A 17321-nucleotide genomic window follows, 5' to 3' on the forward strand; every position below is an offset into this window, starting at 1 on the left:
ATAGTTGAGATTTTATAGTATGGCATCATTTTTATAGCATAGCTGAGTATTTCACATTTTCATTTTCTTTTAAGAAAAAAAAAGCAAGGTGGTGTGAAGTTCATCTATTAATTACAACAAACTTGAACATAATTACACGTCAACCAGATAAAGTGAGCTTTGGTTCCCTTTACAGCTGGGATTTCAGCACCATCGTTAAACGTTGGACAGTGGTAAGAGTGGAGAAAGGGGAAAGGGCGCCCTCTGGTGTCAAATATTTTGTTAGTAATGATTCATTTCTGTTTTTCCCACCATGCCCTGCTCTGGGCTAATCTTAATTTCTCTAACTGGGCCTCTAACCTGTCAACAGTTAGTCCGTTACGGAAAAACGTGAAGTAAAAAGCACACATTCCAGCCACAACACAGGTAGAAACACTTTTTATTCACTGGTCAGTAGTTTGGGTACAGAATGACCCAATCAGCTGACTGGGTTGGCATTACCATCACCGTACACTACAGAGTAAAACACCCTCCCACACTGTCAATGCTTCATCAGGCATATTTACATTCACCATAACAACTAATTTAGCAACAAATGTGCCAAGATTCTTTGAAAACAAAGTTAGCAATTATTAAGGAATGTTTCCTGAGAACTACATTAAAAAGGTTTGATGCAATTAAATGTTCCTAATCATCACTCAAGGAATGTCAAACATTAAACAAATCTCATGTTGAGAATGAAAGACATTGAGAGCAAGGGTTAATGTAGTTTTGACCCTGATCTCTTTCATTATTTCTTTACAGCTTTGGAGTACCAGATTAATTTAGATTAAAAAGCACAAATCCATACGTTTTCCAAAAAAATCCCCCATCAAAATGAGAAGAATCCTCAAATTCCCAGGCGCGGGTCAGAGTAAAGACTAGCTCTTCCTTGTTCCATCACTGCTTTAGGACGGGCAGCTCCCTGGGCTTGAAGAAGGCCTGAGCCATTCCCATGGCAAAGATATAAACCTTGGAGTCCACAATGATCTTCTCCCTCCGGATCAGGTCTGGGCAAGAAATCATAGTTAGCTACATTACCAGTAGCAGCTCAATAAATGTGTATATTAGATCAGTTTCACTCAAAAACTTATTTTACTTGCTTATTTTATCAAGCTTTGAGGGCTAAAACAATTTAGCAGATTAATATGAAAATTTCTCGGCTCTATACTAACTCAGTGAGATGAACTTGAACCTGTTTCATGACTTGGCCGAAGTCTTTTTTTTTTTTTCGAAAACCTACCGTCGATTTTGCACTGGAACTCATCGAGCGGTAAAAGGATAACTTCGACAAACTCTGGAAGAGACGATGGAGGCCGGCGTGATGATTTGTGTGTCCAGGGAGGAAAAATGCATTTGTGAAGGAAAAAAGAAGATGAAACTCACCTCCGTCGCCTGGAAGAGAGCAGAGGAGAGCCAGGTTAAGCTGCTGAAGGAGCTGAATGCTGCACAGAGTTCACAGGTGACCTATTGACCTGCGTTGCTCTGGGTTGGGATGAAGAGCTGGAGTGTGAACTCAGCTCTTTATAGTTTGAAACAGATTTTTAAATGGAGCTGAATTGCCGGAGGATGAGCTTAATGGGCCACACCCGTTGCACGTTAACACAGGCAACGCTTTGCAGCAACTCAAAGCAGCTGCTTCTCTGTTTGGGATCATATTTACGCCGACGACCAAATTTGAGTCGACTTTCGGACAGGTGATGTCATATTTCCCTCAGTTGCTGTAGCAATAACTCATTTTATTTGTTTAGGTCATGTGGCAGCAGAAGGCCTAAAATCCTCATTTTATGTTAACAGTTGATGTTCCCCCCACATGACGCTATGCATTATGGGTAAAGTCATTTTTTCTGTAAATCTCCAAGATCATTTAGAGCTAACTGTTGCAGACTGATGTCGTGCTGCCATGTTTATATTTTGAATGAAAAGCTTCTTATTGGTCAGAAAAGTGCAAGAAGTCCTGTTATTATAGCAAATGTCTGACTTCCTGATAATTAACTCAGTGTAGAAATTAAGAAGCAACAACTTCCTGACTCTCAAAGGCAACAGCAAGATTCATTTTATACATCTCAGGTTAGATCTAAATATAAAGCTTCACACCAGCACCACCTACTGGTCAATTTTATTTAGATTTTTTATCTCTAGACTTGTATTAATGAAGGATTTTAATGGCAAATCTCTTGATTTTGTTTTCAGCTGTATTAGTAGAAAGCCTAGGAATGACAATAGAAAATAAATAAATATGTTCATTGACAATCCATGATTTATGGCTAGAAATGTGAGAGAGTTCTCTGCAGAAAAACAACCAAACTAACCTAAAACAAGAAAAATAGTCTGGAAAATGTTATTTATAGTTGAACCCACATTTTCTTTTCTCAAATTTAGACTTTTAACCAAATGTTAGATTGCAATTTATTTCAAAGCTGCACGCTCTGAATATCAAGCACTTTCATGGACTTTATACAGAATTCAACCTTGAAAACACCAAACTGAAATTCAAGTATTGTCAAGAATTCAGGAGCCCGTTCGGAACCTGAAAAATGTGTGTATGTAGGGTTGGAGTTTTTGTTAAATTGAAACATACGTTTTGTTTTAGCAAGCACTTCAGTTTTCAAATTCCTTCTTCAATCGCCTTAGAATTACATTTTTTCTTCTTTTTTTGTCCTTTTCTATGAATTTAAGGGATTTTAAAACCCCTCCTCACATTTGTTTTCATTTTTTTTGCAGAGGTTTCTTGTTCAAATGACATTTCATTCCATACATTTATTGTTTTGACTGAAGAAACTTTTGAATAGGAGAGTTTCTGGGTTGTCTGTTTATGACTGTTTGACTATTTTGTGTGTGTGGACCAGTGTGTCCTCACCCAGCTGCTGTGTGGGGTTGATGTTCTCCACGTCGTCTCCGTTGATGTTGACCAGGACGATCTGGGTGGTGCAGTTGGACAGGCCGGGGTCCAGACAGGTCACTGCAGTCACAACATGCAACCGTCATCCCACTCCCACCAGCTCCAGATAAGATAGAGGAGCTAATGCAATCAGATCCACCTCACTGTGTAGAAATACCTGGAGTCACTCCCACCACTTCTCCTTTGTAGCCGGTTTCCTCCTTCAGCTCCCTCAGCGCAGCCACATCTGCCGTTTCCCCCTCATCGATCAGTCCTGAACACAGCCAGGACTGTGTTCACAGCCAGAAACATTCCAAACTTTACAGCATGGGACGGGGGACAGGTTAGTTAACGGGACAGATTTATTACAGAAGCCTAAAATGTGTGTGTGTGGAGGGGTGGGGGGGGGCGTTTAGGCATTTGGTTTCTTGGAACGGGACCTGCTGGAAACTCCAGGGTGTTGCCTCCCATTGGAGGACGGAACTGCTTCACCATGACGACGCAGTCTTTATGGAGCGTCCGCTTCAGCAGCGCGATGATTCCTACTCCGTCTGCCTCTGTGTTGGTCCTCCTGGTCGTCCGCTTCGCCGTCTCCCAGGTTCTTGGAAGTTGCAAACACAGATAGGAGGAAACACCATGAGCCACTGATTCACTTCTTAAAGGGGCAGTAATATTTATTCTCCAGCCACATAGTGCCATTTTATAGCACAATCAATTAACCAAGTTACCTTAAGTTGTTATAGAAATGCTCTATGTATCAGATATAACTTAAAAGAAATTTGACTTTGTAATTTAACGCCTTGAATTGGGTCTCTGTCTCTTTAAGAAACTCCGCCTCCAAGCAGTCATCAGTCATCACAACACGGCTCCTCTATGAACGCTTTAACAGCGTTTTTACCAGCATTTCACTGAGAAGTAGCTCCTATAATGAGCTCAGCTGATGCGCAATTCCACCAGGTGTTTGCTAATTGCTTCTGGCTAGTCTGAAGGAGCTGAGTGGGAGAGTCACTGGGAGGGCTGCTCTGTAAGGCAGAATCTCAGAAACCTGGAAACTGCAGCTTTCAGGAGGAGCTCTGTCTTGAAGGCGGAGCTAGCTCCACCCAGGCGTTTTACACAACTGAGTGGTTGCCATGGAGATGAAAGAATTTCTCACATATTCCTGAAAGAAGCAAGGCAACACTCCTGGTATGTTTTCTGGTGAGGGAATAACACTATAACATGATGGAAAGCTTAAAAAAAAGTCAACTTTACATAATAATGGCCCTTTAAAGCATATATGAAGGCTTGAGCGCCACCTGGTGTTTCCTGCAGGGTCCATGTATGTGGTCTGTTCCAGCTTTACCCATTTCCCTTCTGCCAACACCTGCAACACAAACAGTTGATAAGACAACGGGTGGAATGAACAGTTCGTTCTCATTTAACTCATTCAATGTTTTCTTCCATTAAACTAAAAACAACTTGTTAGGATTTTATGAGACCGCCCTAACGTTGTGCGTAAACACTACCCGCTGGTAGCTCCACTATTGGATAATTGTCCTAATATCAGTCTGTTATACTTGTGTTTCTCCTTTAAGAGCAGAATCGCAAAAGGTGATCATTTGTGCAATGCAACATCATTTCAAAACTTTTTCATGAACTGAACTCCCTTAAGAATCACAGGACTTTATATGGATTAATAATGAGACTTTCTTAACTACCCATATCTAGTCTATTTGCAGTTTAGGAAAAAAAGTACAAAAACGTATGAGTACCACCAAGAAATAATGTGAGCCAAGTTCATACTACTGGTTGCAAACTCTTCTCCATCTTGTAAAAATGCTAAATAATGGTGGCCCAACATATTGCCTGCTAGGCCACATGTACTGTCTGTCTTATCTGAAATTAAAACCTGCCTTTATCAGTTTCATTAACTTGCTGTGTCACATGACAAATTAATACAATTGTTTTAATGCTCAGCACCGCATAGGAATATTCCAGATCTTTGCGTAGCTCTGTAGCAGAGCGAAATAACAAAAATGGTTTATCTGATGACATTTTTTTAAATTGTATTCAGCAGAATAATTGTCGCTCTTCTTGTTTTAAGCAGTTACATCTTGTTACACATTCTTGTTTAAAACTGGCTGATGGGGCTGTGGGAGCTGATCAATAATTGGGTTCCTCAAATCAAGTCCTGCCCAGGGCCCCAGTCAATCTCGGGTCAGCCCTGTTAGAATACATCTGGATGCTGGATATTAAGCTATTTTAATGGCCCTAACAAACATGAGACCCCAGACCCCCCAAAAAACCCTCTTATTTACAAAAACTTTCTAAAATGACTGGTAAGGAGTTTTCTAGTTTAAACATTCTTTTAAAAAATGTACTGCATTGATATACACAACTGTTAAAAGTAATTACAATTATTTCCGGTTTGTCCTATAGCATCAGAAAAACTCGACAAACCTCTTCTTTGATTATATGTGGTGTTGTTGTCACTTTAGGGTCCTCGGGATTGCTCATTTTCACTACAGGAAATGTAGGAACGTCCAGTCAGAAAGCCTGTACAAAATTAACCTACTGTTAATTACATGTGCAAGCAAACACCGTTCAAAAGCCATAAGTTGTATTTTAAAGCTTGAAGACACTCCTTAGTTACCCACTTAGCTGCAACACAACATAAAATGCCAATTTCTCCCTGTTTTTTCAACATTATTCTGGTTCAGACCGGTTTTCTGTCCGTTAATCAGAAGCTGTAAGCTCTGTAGTTGAAAGTGGCCCAAGGCTTCGTAGTCTGCGTATTTTAAGCATTATATTTTCCTTTCAACTAAAAGAAATGAAACTTAACTCACGTGAAATCCCAGCCGTGCTTAACTAGCAGGGTAAAGAGGGTGAAGTTGTAGTGATGAGTCACTCTGACACCACTTCCTGTTGAAAGGAAAACGTCACAGACGAGGTTTTCTGTTGTCTTATTTTATCTGATTTTTTTTTTTTTAAATAAAAAAATTCATATAAAGTTATAAGTTATAGCAAAAACATATTTGAACAACAATTTTTAAAGTGTCCTCAATTTTACTGAACGTTTTTGGTAGATAAATACAACAGCACGTGCTTTGATGCTCTTTTAGATTAGTAAATGAAAACAGATAAAGCCAAGAGAGGGATAGGATAATCATTTAAACCCTTCATTTTCTGTTTAAATCAAAGCTACTAACCATGTCAGCGACTCAGAAGAACATTTTTTCTTTTATCTGTTTTAAAAATATATAACAGATTTTTATTTTTTATTTTATTTTCAATGTTAAAAAATGTAAATTTGCTACATACAGGACATAGTATCACCACCACAGCATGCTGCTGCCACCACTGTATCTCACTGTAGGTGTGTTGCTGTTCAGTTTGTTCGTATGTGCCATTTGTGATGACACCTTGTGCAAACAAATTAAAGCAATAAAAATATTTTTTGAGAATTTTTCCTCTAATGTATTTATAAGAAGTAGCTAATAATCAAACTGGGCTTTCTAGTTTCGCTGCAAATGCGATCTTCTTTGTAAAAAAAAAAGAAGCAGTTTAAAAAGTTTAAAAATAAATCGTCACACTAATAAACGATCTATGTTGCGTGTACGCACTCACTTTACGTCCTTGTGTGCATCTCCAAAATTGCTCCTCCGCGAAAAAGGAAAAGCTTTTCACGCAAAGCGCAGTTTTCTAAGTTAAATAAATATAAACTGTTGTATTTACACGATTGGAAACATTTTCTGATATTTTGAGACTGTAAACGAATTTTGGAGACCATGGCCATTTTAAAACGGTCTAAGTATCCGGAGGACATTTAGCGACGGACATGTTTCCTTCTCAGGATCTTACAGCATGAAGAAGGAGCAAGTTGTCCACTGCCAGTTCTCTGTTTGGTATCCGATATTTAAGAAGCACACGATAAAAAGGTAAACGAAAACGGTTTAGTCGGAAAACAGGCTAGGAGCGCTTGTTTGTTTCTGCTGCTGTAAAACACGACTAACGTTAGCAACAAGACACATTTCCACAGCTGTGTCTTGGAAAGACACAGCTGTGGAAATGTGTTTGTGTTCTGAAACACAAACACATTTCTGAAATATTTGTTTGTGTTCTGAAATATTTGTCAGAGTCCAGCTGAGCTCAGATTCTCCTGAGTTCCCTCTGCTTTCATGATCTGTTTCTGATTCATTTCTGTCTCGTTTCCCAGTCTGATCCTTCCACTGCCTCAGAATGTAATAGACTATTTACTGGACGATGGGACACTGGTAATCTCTGGAAGGTATGAAATCACACACACACACACACACACACACAAAAAAAATCTACAACCAGAAATAGAACAGTTCACGGAACACGGTACATGTTTTCATTAATGGCGTTGAGCTTTTCTTGGACCTGCACAGAAATTAAAAATTTATATCACAATCCGTTTTAGCTTATGTTGTTTCTGATCCCCATTGGGACTTTTATCGAAAATGTGTTGTAGAAAATAATTATTTACATATTTATGCTTCCATAATCTATATTCTTAAATCTCCCTGTGATTGAAAACAGCTCATTTTGATATTTCTTTCTTCTTTAATAACCTTTAAAGAAGGTTAAACGTTCACTAAACATGTCGCAATAAGCAATTAATCGCATAAATTAAAATTAGTTCAGTAATTAACTAATTCACTAAACATGTCGCAATAAGCAATTAATCGCATAAATTAAAATTAGTTCAGTAATTTCCTTTCTGATTACTATTTTTTTTTTTGACAAACTATTTTATTCACATAGACCTAATCAATTTTATTTCATTTTTTTCCCGTTGGGTGTGATTTTTATTTTCATTTTATGTGTTGTTGTGTTTTATTTTGCATATTTAAAATATCAGAATCAGCCTTTATTTTCATCGTACAGAAGCGCAACGAAATTAGTTTCAGTTCAGCCCATCCAAAAAACAAAAAAAACAAATAACGTAAGACATGCTTAGACGGGTACTTTAGGCTGCAGCCATCGCCGGAAGAATATTTTCCTGTTCCAGTGTTACGGGCTGTTTAGAAAATTACAGATTTTTCGTCTTTGAGAAGGTGAACTTTCATTATTATGCTATTATCAATATATTAGTTGAAAATGGTCTCAAAACAGCAACATTATGATTTACCGCAATCATTTTTGGGACAACAGCAACATTTGTTATCGTGTCGGGCCTGGTGTTCACTGATTGGAAAAAAGATCTGACAGTTTGTAGTTTCTGACAGGTTACCGACCGGTTAGAGTTCATCAAGCTAAAAATTGTTTTCTTTATCTGTACGTCTAGTTGTAGATCTATGCATGAACAATATATAGTGAGACGGTGGTGAGGTGTGCTGTAAGAGTGCTTCTTCAGCAAGTCACTTGCGTGTTCCGCCGTGTTTACAGGTGAGGTCAGGCAGAGACCCTGGATTATATCATATTATTTACAGATGACGTATATGGACAGGAGGGGGTGGCAGGAAGAGAACCTGGAGAAGTGTTAGTTTGCTCTGAAGAGAAGGAAAATGAAAGTGTGTAGAAGACAGAGGGTAACAGGTGGAACGTCGACGGGTTCTGGGCGCTGTGGCTCAGCCGTCCGGCGGTGGGCGGGGCTCGGAGTTTTATTCAAACCCTAAATTTTACACGAGCGCTCCTCCTCTTGTCTCCCCAGTGATCACAACTCCCAGCCGATACAAACCAACAACAGCGAGTCAGATGCTGAGGAAGACGTACAGGTAAGGCCACTTTGAGATTGGAGAAACTTCACTCATCTCATCATCCGCTTGAGCCTGCGTTAGCTTGCTGGCAACACAGGAAAAGAGGTTAGCTTGTTAGCACCGTTACAAGTTAGCACAGAGTGTGCCCTGAGCTGAATGCGGTCTGCTAAAGTTTACCATGACTGAAAAATGAAGCATTAATCAGCACATTCTAAAACCTGATGGTTTATCAAGGCAATTTCAGGTTCAGCTCAGGACTTTTGTTCACTTTGTACTGGAGCCGTCTCTGTCTCAACATTGGCTGGTCAATACAGATGAAAGCACCTCTTCTCAACCAATCAAATTAAAGGAGATGAAGAAACTATTCCATAAGCAGAGAAGAGTCTGTTCCTTTTATCTCCCAACAGAATGTCTGTCAGAAAGTGAACTTTTACAACAGCTCCCCCTGGTGGACCGAAGGTTGTTTTTTTACCTTACTCAGTGCAAAGGGCACTCTGAAATTTTCTGTGCATTTGGAAACATGAATTAGCACAATTACACATTATTTTGGTATTTAAAAAAAGAGTAAATAAACAGAATGTTAGGCTACATAGTGCAGTTAATGGCTAACATTGAGGAAAGAAAGTAAAATAAGTTTTCAGTACCATATGTTAGGTTTTATGTTTTGCTCTTTAGATTTTGACCATCTGGCCATTTTTCAGTGTGAATCTGCTCTAAGTGAGTCTGTCTGGGTTGGTCAAAATTCCAATTTAGATTTGGTGGACTCTATAAATACACAATCACAGCAACATGCTGCCACCACATGTGTGACTTTCTCTTCCACAGACATTAAAATCTGATTTGTTTTCCTGTTAATTCTCACTCTCTCATAATTCCGTTGCTTCTCTACTCCCCTCTAGTGGTCGGATGATGAGACGACAGCGATAGCCACTGTAAGTAGTTCAGTGGCCGTGTCTTGTTGGAATGTTCGTCTCATCTGGATGAAGGAACATGGAAGATTTTCTGGATTTATTTCACAGAAATGTTTTTAAGTTGAACTTATGTTGAAATGCTACTAGCGGAAAAAAAATAGTGTAGCATTGTGTACCTATTACTTGGTTATGACAATATAATTGTGATTCCTTTTCCAAGGCTCCCGAATTCCCGGAATTCGCTTCTACAGTGCTGGAGGCCATCAACGCCCTGGGTGGGTGTGTCTTCCCCAAACTCAACTGGAGCGCTCCGCGGGTAAAACACACACACACACACACAGGCGATTGAGTTTGCTGATGTGGCGAAGCGTCCGGTAGAGCCTCTGTCACCTGTGGCCTCTGACAGGACGCCAACTGGATCGCTCTGAACAGCTCGCTGGAGTGCCGCAGCCTCGGCGACGTCTTCCTGCTCTTCAAAAGCTCCGACTTCATCACGCACGACCTCACGCAGGCGTAAGCCCTGTTGTTCTTCCTATAGGAAAAGCATTACAAAATGAGTTTTTATATTTATGTAAATCTATGGGGCGGGGGGAAATTATACAGCCCCTGCATCTAAACTTTTTCTAAGCTGTATCAGAAATGAATCTGCTCTAAACCCCATTATTATTTTTATTTCTGCTTTAATTGTTTTTTTTTTGTTGTTTTCTTTTACAGTGGTTTTGTGTCCATCTTCCCCCGTGATCTTTCATAGATACACCTCTGGAAAAAATTAAAGAGACCACTTAAGATGATCTATTTTTCTGATTTGACTTTTTATAGGCATGTGTTTGAGTAAGATGTACATTTTTCTTTTATCCTATGAACTGCTGACAACACGTCTCCCAAATTCCAAGCAAAAATTTCAGATTTATTTGCAGAAAATGCGAAATGGTCAAAATAACGAAGAAGATGCAGCACTTTCAGACCTCAACTAATGCAAAGAAAACACGCTAATATTCATTTGGAAACAATAAAACAATTGTCTTAACTTAGGAAGAGTTCAGACATCAATATTTGGTGGAATAACCAGGAGGTTTTCAGTGGGGTTCACTGCAGTGGGCTCGTCATTTTTTTCAGAGCTTTATATTCGGCTGTTAGTGGTAGTTATACCAATTTGATATATTTTTCCTAAGTGTACTAGTTACGGACATATTTAAGATATATTGTCTAGAAAGATTATTTAAATGTGAGACAGTCGTCATTTGTTTTGCATGTTTTTATGTTAAATACTGTTCTTCTGCTGAATAAAAAGTTACAAAAAAAAAAGAAAAAATACCACCTTGGCAAAAAATACCACACAGCTGTGCACCTTGGCAATCCTCAGAACCTACCGGAAGGTATGGGGACTGGAAACAACGGCATAACATAAGTGGAAAAAGCTGAAATATGAATTTTATGAATCCTTTTCATAGGAAATCAATGTAAAGTGAAGACCACTGCTAGCTAAAGCGCTAACTAGCTTTGGTGCGATTTGCTTTGCAGGTTCCTCCAGTGCAGCGACCAGGACTCTCCAGATCCAGTCATCAGTTACGAGGTACTTCAGTCTTCATTTGGAAATCTGTTTTGATATTGCAGCTTCAGTGTATTCATATGGAGAAGGCTTTTTTCATACACGCAAAACATTTAAAGCAGCAGGTTGATTTTAAAACCACAAATCACATCTGAAAAGTGAGAAAAAAAAATTCTAACATTTGTTGTCAGGTTATAAATGGCCCAACATTAAAAGTCCTGATAAGATTCTTAATTGTGCTTAAATACAGAAGCACAGAGGAAATTCTACTCCATCATTTTTATTCATTTTTGTGTCATTATTGACAAAAATTCTATATTTCAGAGGAACTTGAATGTAGCATGAATGAGAAACTAGAAACTAGTTTGGAGACCAGTTGGTATATATTTATGAAGAACCATAAATGTCAACTGTGCCGTCATATTTAATTCTGATTAGTTAGTATTTTTTTAATTAAGGCTGAAACAATTAATCTCGATTAATCGTCCAAATAAAAATAAAACAATTGTCAGCCAATTTACCAATTAATCGCTAACTGGAGTATACAGGCTCAAAAGAAATTGTATTTGCTGAAAGAACAACACATACAGACCAGCACGAAAAATATACACATTTCTTTAAGATTTAAAAAATTATTTTCTGTAAATATTTTCTACCCAGAACTTCTCAAGTGGGATCATTTTAGCTTCACATGATTCAAAATTTATAAATAAGAAAAAGGAAAAAACCTCCTAATTAATCAGTTAATTTAAAAAAATCCACAGACTAACTCTACACTGTATTGATAAGTCACGCAGAAAGGACTGAGCTCTTCACAGGCTACAAATGATGTTTATATGCAACATATTTATATTCGTTAGACTTAAGTGACTACAAGAAAAAATCTGCAGAATGTACAAATTTTGTCTTCTCCGATTAATCGTCAGAATAATCGATTACTAAAATAATCGTTAGTTGCATCCCTGGTTTAGATGGTAACGGTTGGTGTCCTTGTCCTCAGCTGGTGTTGAGGAAGTGGGCGGAGCTAATTCCCGGCGGAGAGTTTCGCTGCTTCGTCAAAGAAAACAAACTGATTGGTAAGAAACAAACCCTCGCGCTCATAACTGCAGCGTGCGGCAGACACTTTGGCGCTCTACGAGGAAAAAAAAAAAAAATCTGAATCAAAAGCATAAGTAGAAAGCGTCTCCTGCCGAAGCGCCTGCGAAAACGGGCCGAGTTTGAGCCTTGCCCTGTGTTCGGCGGGCTAATTATAAAATCCAATTTGAGCTGCGCTCACTGGCGTGTGTCTGCGCGATCCGGCAGCCGTCTCCCAGAGGGACCACACGCAGTACTACCAGCACATCCTGAAGCAGGAGCAGCACATCTCCCAGGCCATCCAGGACTTCTTCAGCCAGCACGTTCAGTACCGCTTCCTGGACGAAGACTGTGAGTCATCATTTATTCACCGTCTTACAAATGAGCTAATTATGCGACTGGAAAGGAGAGGGAGGGGAGGTTAATGAGTCTGGGTTCTTTCCTGTGTTGAAATTTTAATATTTCATCTCAAACGATTCCTTTGTTGTGTGAAAGTCAAGAAAACAATGAAATAATGTCTCTGTCTTTTTTTTCTCTTCTCATTTCCAGTTGTGTTTGACGTGTACAGAGACAGCCAGGTAACTCGTTTATCTACTTTAGGAGACCTCTTGGACTCTTCCATATTTTGTCAAGAAAAAAACACAAACTTTGAGTTTTAAAAAGGTTTTCTGTGTTAGATTAACGAAAAGCAGCACCTAGTTGTACGCTGGAGGCTTTGCCCTCGATGCTGCTGAATAAAATTCGTTCAGGGCAAAAAGATTGCCCTTTTTATATAAACGCCTGCTATGGAAGAGAAAGTTTGATGGTTAAATGAAAAACTGTAACTTTTAATTCTGTTTTTAGGTTTAACAACACAAAACAAACCAACAAAAAAAAAAAAGAAACTGTACAGTATTTTTTTTGCCCCCTAAATTCTGTATTTATGGAAAACAAAAACCCTAAAAATTCAGCCAGAGAGCTACAGTGGAAGGGTTTTGGAGATGCATACCTCATATTTTAAATTGTTTTTCATTTTCTTTGTGTTTATTTTGGAGAGCTGAAATGTCTTCCAGGTCCAGCGGTCAGCGTTCTTGTACAAAATCAAAGTTTATTGAAATTTGAGAGTCAAAACAACAATGTTATGGTTTATCATGATCATTTTCACCCTTTTCAGATGTACATTTTCAAAACAATCATGTATTGTCTACCTGCTGATTCACTGTTTGAAACTTGGCCTGAATTCTTTTTGCATATAAAACACCAGTAGTGGTTGTAATGCAACTAAAGCTGAACAGAAAGCTTAAGCAACAGGTTTTGTTTTTTTTCTTCTTTTTGCAGGGCAGGGTGTGGCTCATCGACCTGAACCCATTCGGAGAGGTGACCGACTCGCTGCTGTTCAGCTGGGACGAGCTGATGTCTGGAGAAGTCGTCGACCATCAGCAGCAGGTCAGCAAACCCGGTTTTTACCCAAAGCGCCCTGCTTTCGCGACCCGACGCGGATCCCTCCGTGACGGCTGGTTTGTGTGGCAGGACGGCCCGGCGTTCCGCTACACCACCAGCGAGGTGACGGTGCAGCCCAGTCCGTGTCTGAGCTACAGAATACCGCGGGACTTCGTGGACCTGTCCGCCGGAGAGGACGCCTACAAGCTCATCGACTTTCTGAAACTGGTGGGTTCTGGTGTCTGCGCGTTAGAAAACGCGACAGATAAGAATTTAAAAATCAGTTTCCAAACTAGCTAAAAAATTGCTTGTACACCAGTACAGTATTGGGCAGGTGCTGATGCTAAAGTGCTAATCCGTTAACCTGCTAATTTGAATTCAAATTATATCTGCCCTTGAAAGACTATAACCCTCAAGCACCAACGTAATTTTGATATTCTAGTTTACATGTTCTGTGACGTCCTTAAATATCGTATTCACGTTTATATCTTGTTCTCTACAGCCTGTGTTTTATTTTGTTCCTGTGTGCTTGTTGCTAGAAATTAAGTTATAGGGGGGAAAAAAACCAAAACGTGAGGAGAAGAAATGGGACTGTTGCACAAACAGTCTACACCCACTTCAAAATAAGAGCAGAAATATGAACGTCTAACTGCTGGAGGAATTCAAAACGGCCAAGAAAATTTTGTGTTTTGGAATTTATTTGGAAAAATTAATTTAGGGAAAGCTAAACGCACTAAAAGTTTTCAAAATTAGCAAAAGTTTTAGGCAAAAAAAAAATTGCTCCGTTATTAGCATATTAGCACAAGTGTGCCCACCTCTGCCCAAAAAGAACCATAGCAACTGATTATATCTCTGATTTTTAGTGATTTTAAAATTATTTGGAACTATATTCTTTTTTTTTTAACTGTATCTTTTTTTTCTCTCTCGATTGTGAAAAACAAAATAGGCCAACTAGCAAAGACGAATTAGACTCAGCTTTTTTCTAAATCTACGAAGCTTACCACCAGGTTGGGCTGTTTCTTAAACATCTGCTCTGTACATGGGCCTGGCGTCCAATAAAGTTTCATTCAAATCTTCTGCTTTCTACTTTGTTCAGACGAAGAGCCAGCAGGAGGAATCCGAAGAGGAGGAGGAGGAGAATCCTCCCCAGTGATGTCAGCTTTTTGTATAACGTGTGTGAAGAGACTCGTTTCCCCGCTGTCATTTATTTTTACACCGTTTTCTTGTCCTCACGCTGTTCTTGTTCCACGTCTTCTGAACCGAGTCACAGCTGAGAAACGGAACTTAAGTTACCGAATCATGCTAGCAACTCCTGGAGATCATATTTTCCTGTCAGGTTTTTCCCCTCCTCTGTAACTGCGGAGGGTCTGACTTGCCTGCTTTTAGATATAGAAATAAGTGCATGTAGAAGTTATGAACAGTTAATGTGGAAAAAAGTAGGACACCCCAATAAACATGGACTTCTTCACATATTTGATTTTTTTGTTATCTCTGGGAGAGAAAGTGATTTTCACGGGCATAAACATTAAAAATGAATGTCTTAAAATCTTGTTTTACTCATTATGTATGTACTTCTTAGGTATGTTAGGACACCCCTATGAGATACACATTTGACTTGGCCCAGAAAGTTTTCTTTTATTATTATTATTATTTGTTTTTATTCATGCTAGCATTTTAGACATATCTCTCCAAAGAACATGTCCAAACAATTAGGAAATGGTATGCCTTTCTTTAAAAAAACAACAACAATTGACCAGTTTGTCAAAAAATATAGTAATTTAGGGAAACTAAGTACGCAAAATGTTCTCAGAGTTAGCAAAAAGAGTTGAATGCTAAAATTTTCATACCTGTCAAGTGTCCTGTTTTGGCTGGGAAACTCCCGTTTTTTACTCCCCTTTCCTGCTGTGCTCCAGTGTTATCATAACCCCCCTGCACCTCTCCACTTACATTACTTCCCAGCTGACTGTGACAGTAGCATCGTATTCTCAATCCAAATCTTGACATGTATGCGCTAAATTAGCTCAGCTGTTAGCAGAAGTGTTCCCACCTCTGTGTCGTTTTTTGACTACTTCATGGCAATAATGTAGGGGGAGCTAAGTGCGCTAAACGTTTCCAGAGTTAGCAAAAGTGCTAAATGCTAAATTAGCTCTGTTATATGTGGATTAGGGGAAGTGTGTCCCAGTCTGCCAAAAAGGAACCGTAACTGATTATTTCTCAGCTTTTGATGATTTTAAAATGATTTGGAACTACTTTGACTGCTGCCTCTTTCTTTTTTCCTCACTGTGAAAAACAAAGTAGGCTAACTAGTAAAGATGCTACAATGGTGGTAAGTTTGAGTGTCCTCATGTAGGCCATTTTCTGTCCAATGAGATGGCTGATTTATACACTTTGAAACCATTACCTCCTTCTGCTGCTGTCTTCTGTCACTTCTACAGTCAGGGGCAGCAAGCTAAATGTCTGAGGTGGAAATAAAAGCAGGGAAGAATTTACTCCTGACCAAATATTGGCAGTATTCTGTTGGCTATCTGCAGTGATGTTCTGTATTTTAAAATGAACCAGAGCATGTTTGCCTGTTTACCATTAAAACCTCTCAGTCACTTAGTCGTGTGTAATTTATAATCATTTATCTCTGCTCCTGCACCTCTAAATTTCCTTTTGACATACTCTTTGCTCCCAGCTGCCTCAGGGGTGCTTTCGGTCAAATCCCGAATCCCGATTCTTCCCATCATGCATTGCTGTGGACACAAGCTCCAAAAAAAGAAATAAATACATATATCACCCCCTCCCGTTAAACTTCTTGTCGTATTGACCGGCTGTCGGTCCAGCGGGCGCACTAAACAAGCGAATAAGAAATTGATTTAGCTTTTTACATAACACTTCTCATTACGCTGGGAGCTAAATGAGCTGTGCACGCGTGGGACACGGCTCCAGGCTTCCCGCCCTTACTGGATTTGTGGAGCAATCATTTGGCGAAGGAGGAAGTGAGGGAGCCGAGAGTCGCAGTACTTCAGGGGAACTTGTACGTAGACACGCAGCAGTGTGTGAGACACAACTCTTGTTAATGCTCATTAGAGGAAACAAAGGGCATTTGCCAGCTAAAGTGGCCCACAGTAATCGGGGAAGCGGTCAGGTTTGACTAGGGCGCCATGATAATGCATCACACAACATTCACTTTCCATTTACTTAAAGGTCAGATCCTTGCCAGAGTTAGGCGGATGTAACTTAGAAGATCCAATGACACAACAACTGTCCCGAAATACATTAATAAAGTGTTCTATTTAAACATTGTCATTATCAACCAGGTGCTAGTGATGAAAAGCGTTCAGTGAAGCAGGTATTAACCAATAATCACCACGGTAAGATGGTGGAAGACATCAGCAAAGATCTGAAAGATGGAATTCATAATGCCCATCATTGTGGGCATTATGAATGAGAATATATTCTAATTCAGCAAATTAGAATATATCCGAAAAGTTTATTTCAGATAGATGTTTTTGTTTTTTATGATTATTTGCTTACACCAATAACCATTTGGGGAGGTGTGAATGCACAATCCAACTCTGATGCGGACCAAGAAAAAGCGAACTCTGGTCCGCTTACGCACCTCAGCCTCAGTTCAGTTGACGTGAACTCTGTTGCAGTTCAAATATGTGAATGCTAAGCAGAACGCAGACCGACCAAAAAGCAGGAAGCAGACTATAGCGCAAGGGATTCTGGGTAAATACAAGTAAAACAAAAGCTGGTCTAGCACTCAGTGGGATTAGCCA

General features: G+C 39.4%; 2 protein-coding genes across 3 annotated transcripts; one reads left to right on the forward strand and one right to left on the reverse strand.

Moving 5' to 3' along the window:
* Positions 1-401: 401 nt before the first annotated feature.
* Positions 402-5813, reverse strand: nudt5 (nudix (nucleoside diphosphate linked moiety X)-type motif 5). The gene is made up of 9 exons (XM_032589615.1): positions 5725-5813; positions 5339-5434; positions 4195-4262; positions 3340-3500; positions 3078-3173; positions 2879-2980; positions 1405-1413; positions 1262-1315; positions 402-1028 (listed from the first exon to the last, which is right to left on the reverse strand). Exons 2-9 carry the CDS (start codon positions 5393-5395, stop codon positions 919-921), a joined length of 657 nt encoding a protein of 218 aa, XP_032445506.1. The 5' UTR covers positions 5396-5434; positions 5725-5813; the 3' UTR covers positions 402-918.
* An 867-nt stretch (positions 5814-6680) lies between these two features.
* Positions 6681-15803, forward strand: cdc123 (cell division cycle 123 homolog (S. cerevisiae)). Of its 2 annotated transcripts, XM_032589603.1 has the most exons (13): positions 6681-6816; positions 7095-7166; positions 8556-8619; positions 9501-9533; positions 9733-9828; positions 9919-10025; positions 11034-11085; positions 12062-12137; positions 12364-12486; positions 12685-12713; positions 13453-13560; positions 13645-13782; positions 14651-15803. In XM_032589603.1, the coding sequence occupies exons 1-13, from the start codon at positions 6743-6745 to the stop codon at positions 14705-14707; spliced, it is 1029 nt and encodes a 342-aa protein (XP_032445494.1). In that variant the 5' UTR covers positions 6681-6742; the 3' UTR covers positions 14708-15803. The 2 variants fall into 2 exon arrangements, with proteins under 2 accessions (XP_032445494.1, XP_032445493.1); XM_032589602.1 differs by having other exon boundaries at positions 13453-13782.
* The last annotated feature ends 1518 nt before the right edge of the window (positions 15804-17321 follow it).

The sequence above is a fragment of the Xiphophorus hellerii genome, chromosome 17 (assembly GCF_003331165.1).
Source record: "Xiphophorus hellerii strain 12219 chromosome 17, Xiphophorus_hellerii-4.1, whole genome shotgun sequence".
NCBI classification, from domain to species: domain Eukaryota; kingdom Metazoa; phylum Chordata; class Actinopteri; order Cyprinodontiformes; family Poeciliidae; genus Xiphophorus; species Xiphophorus hellerii.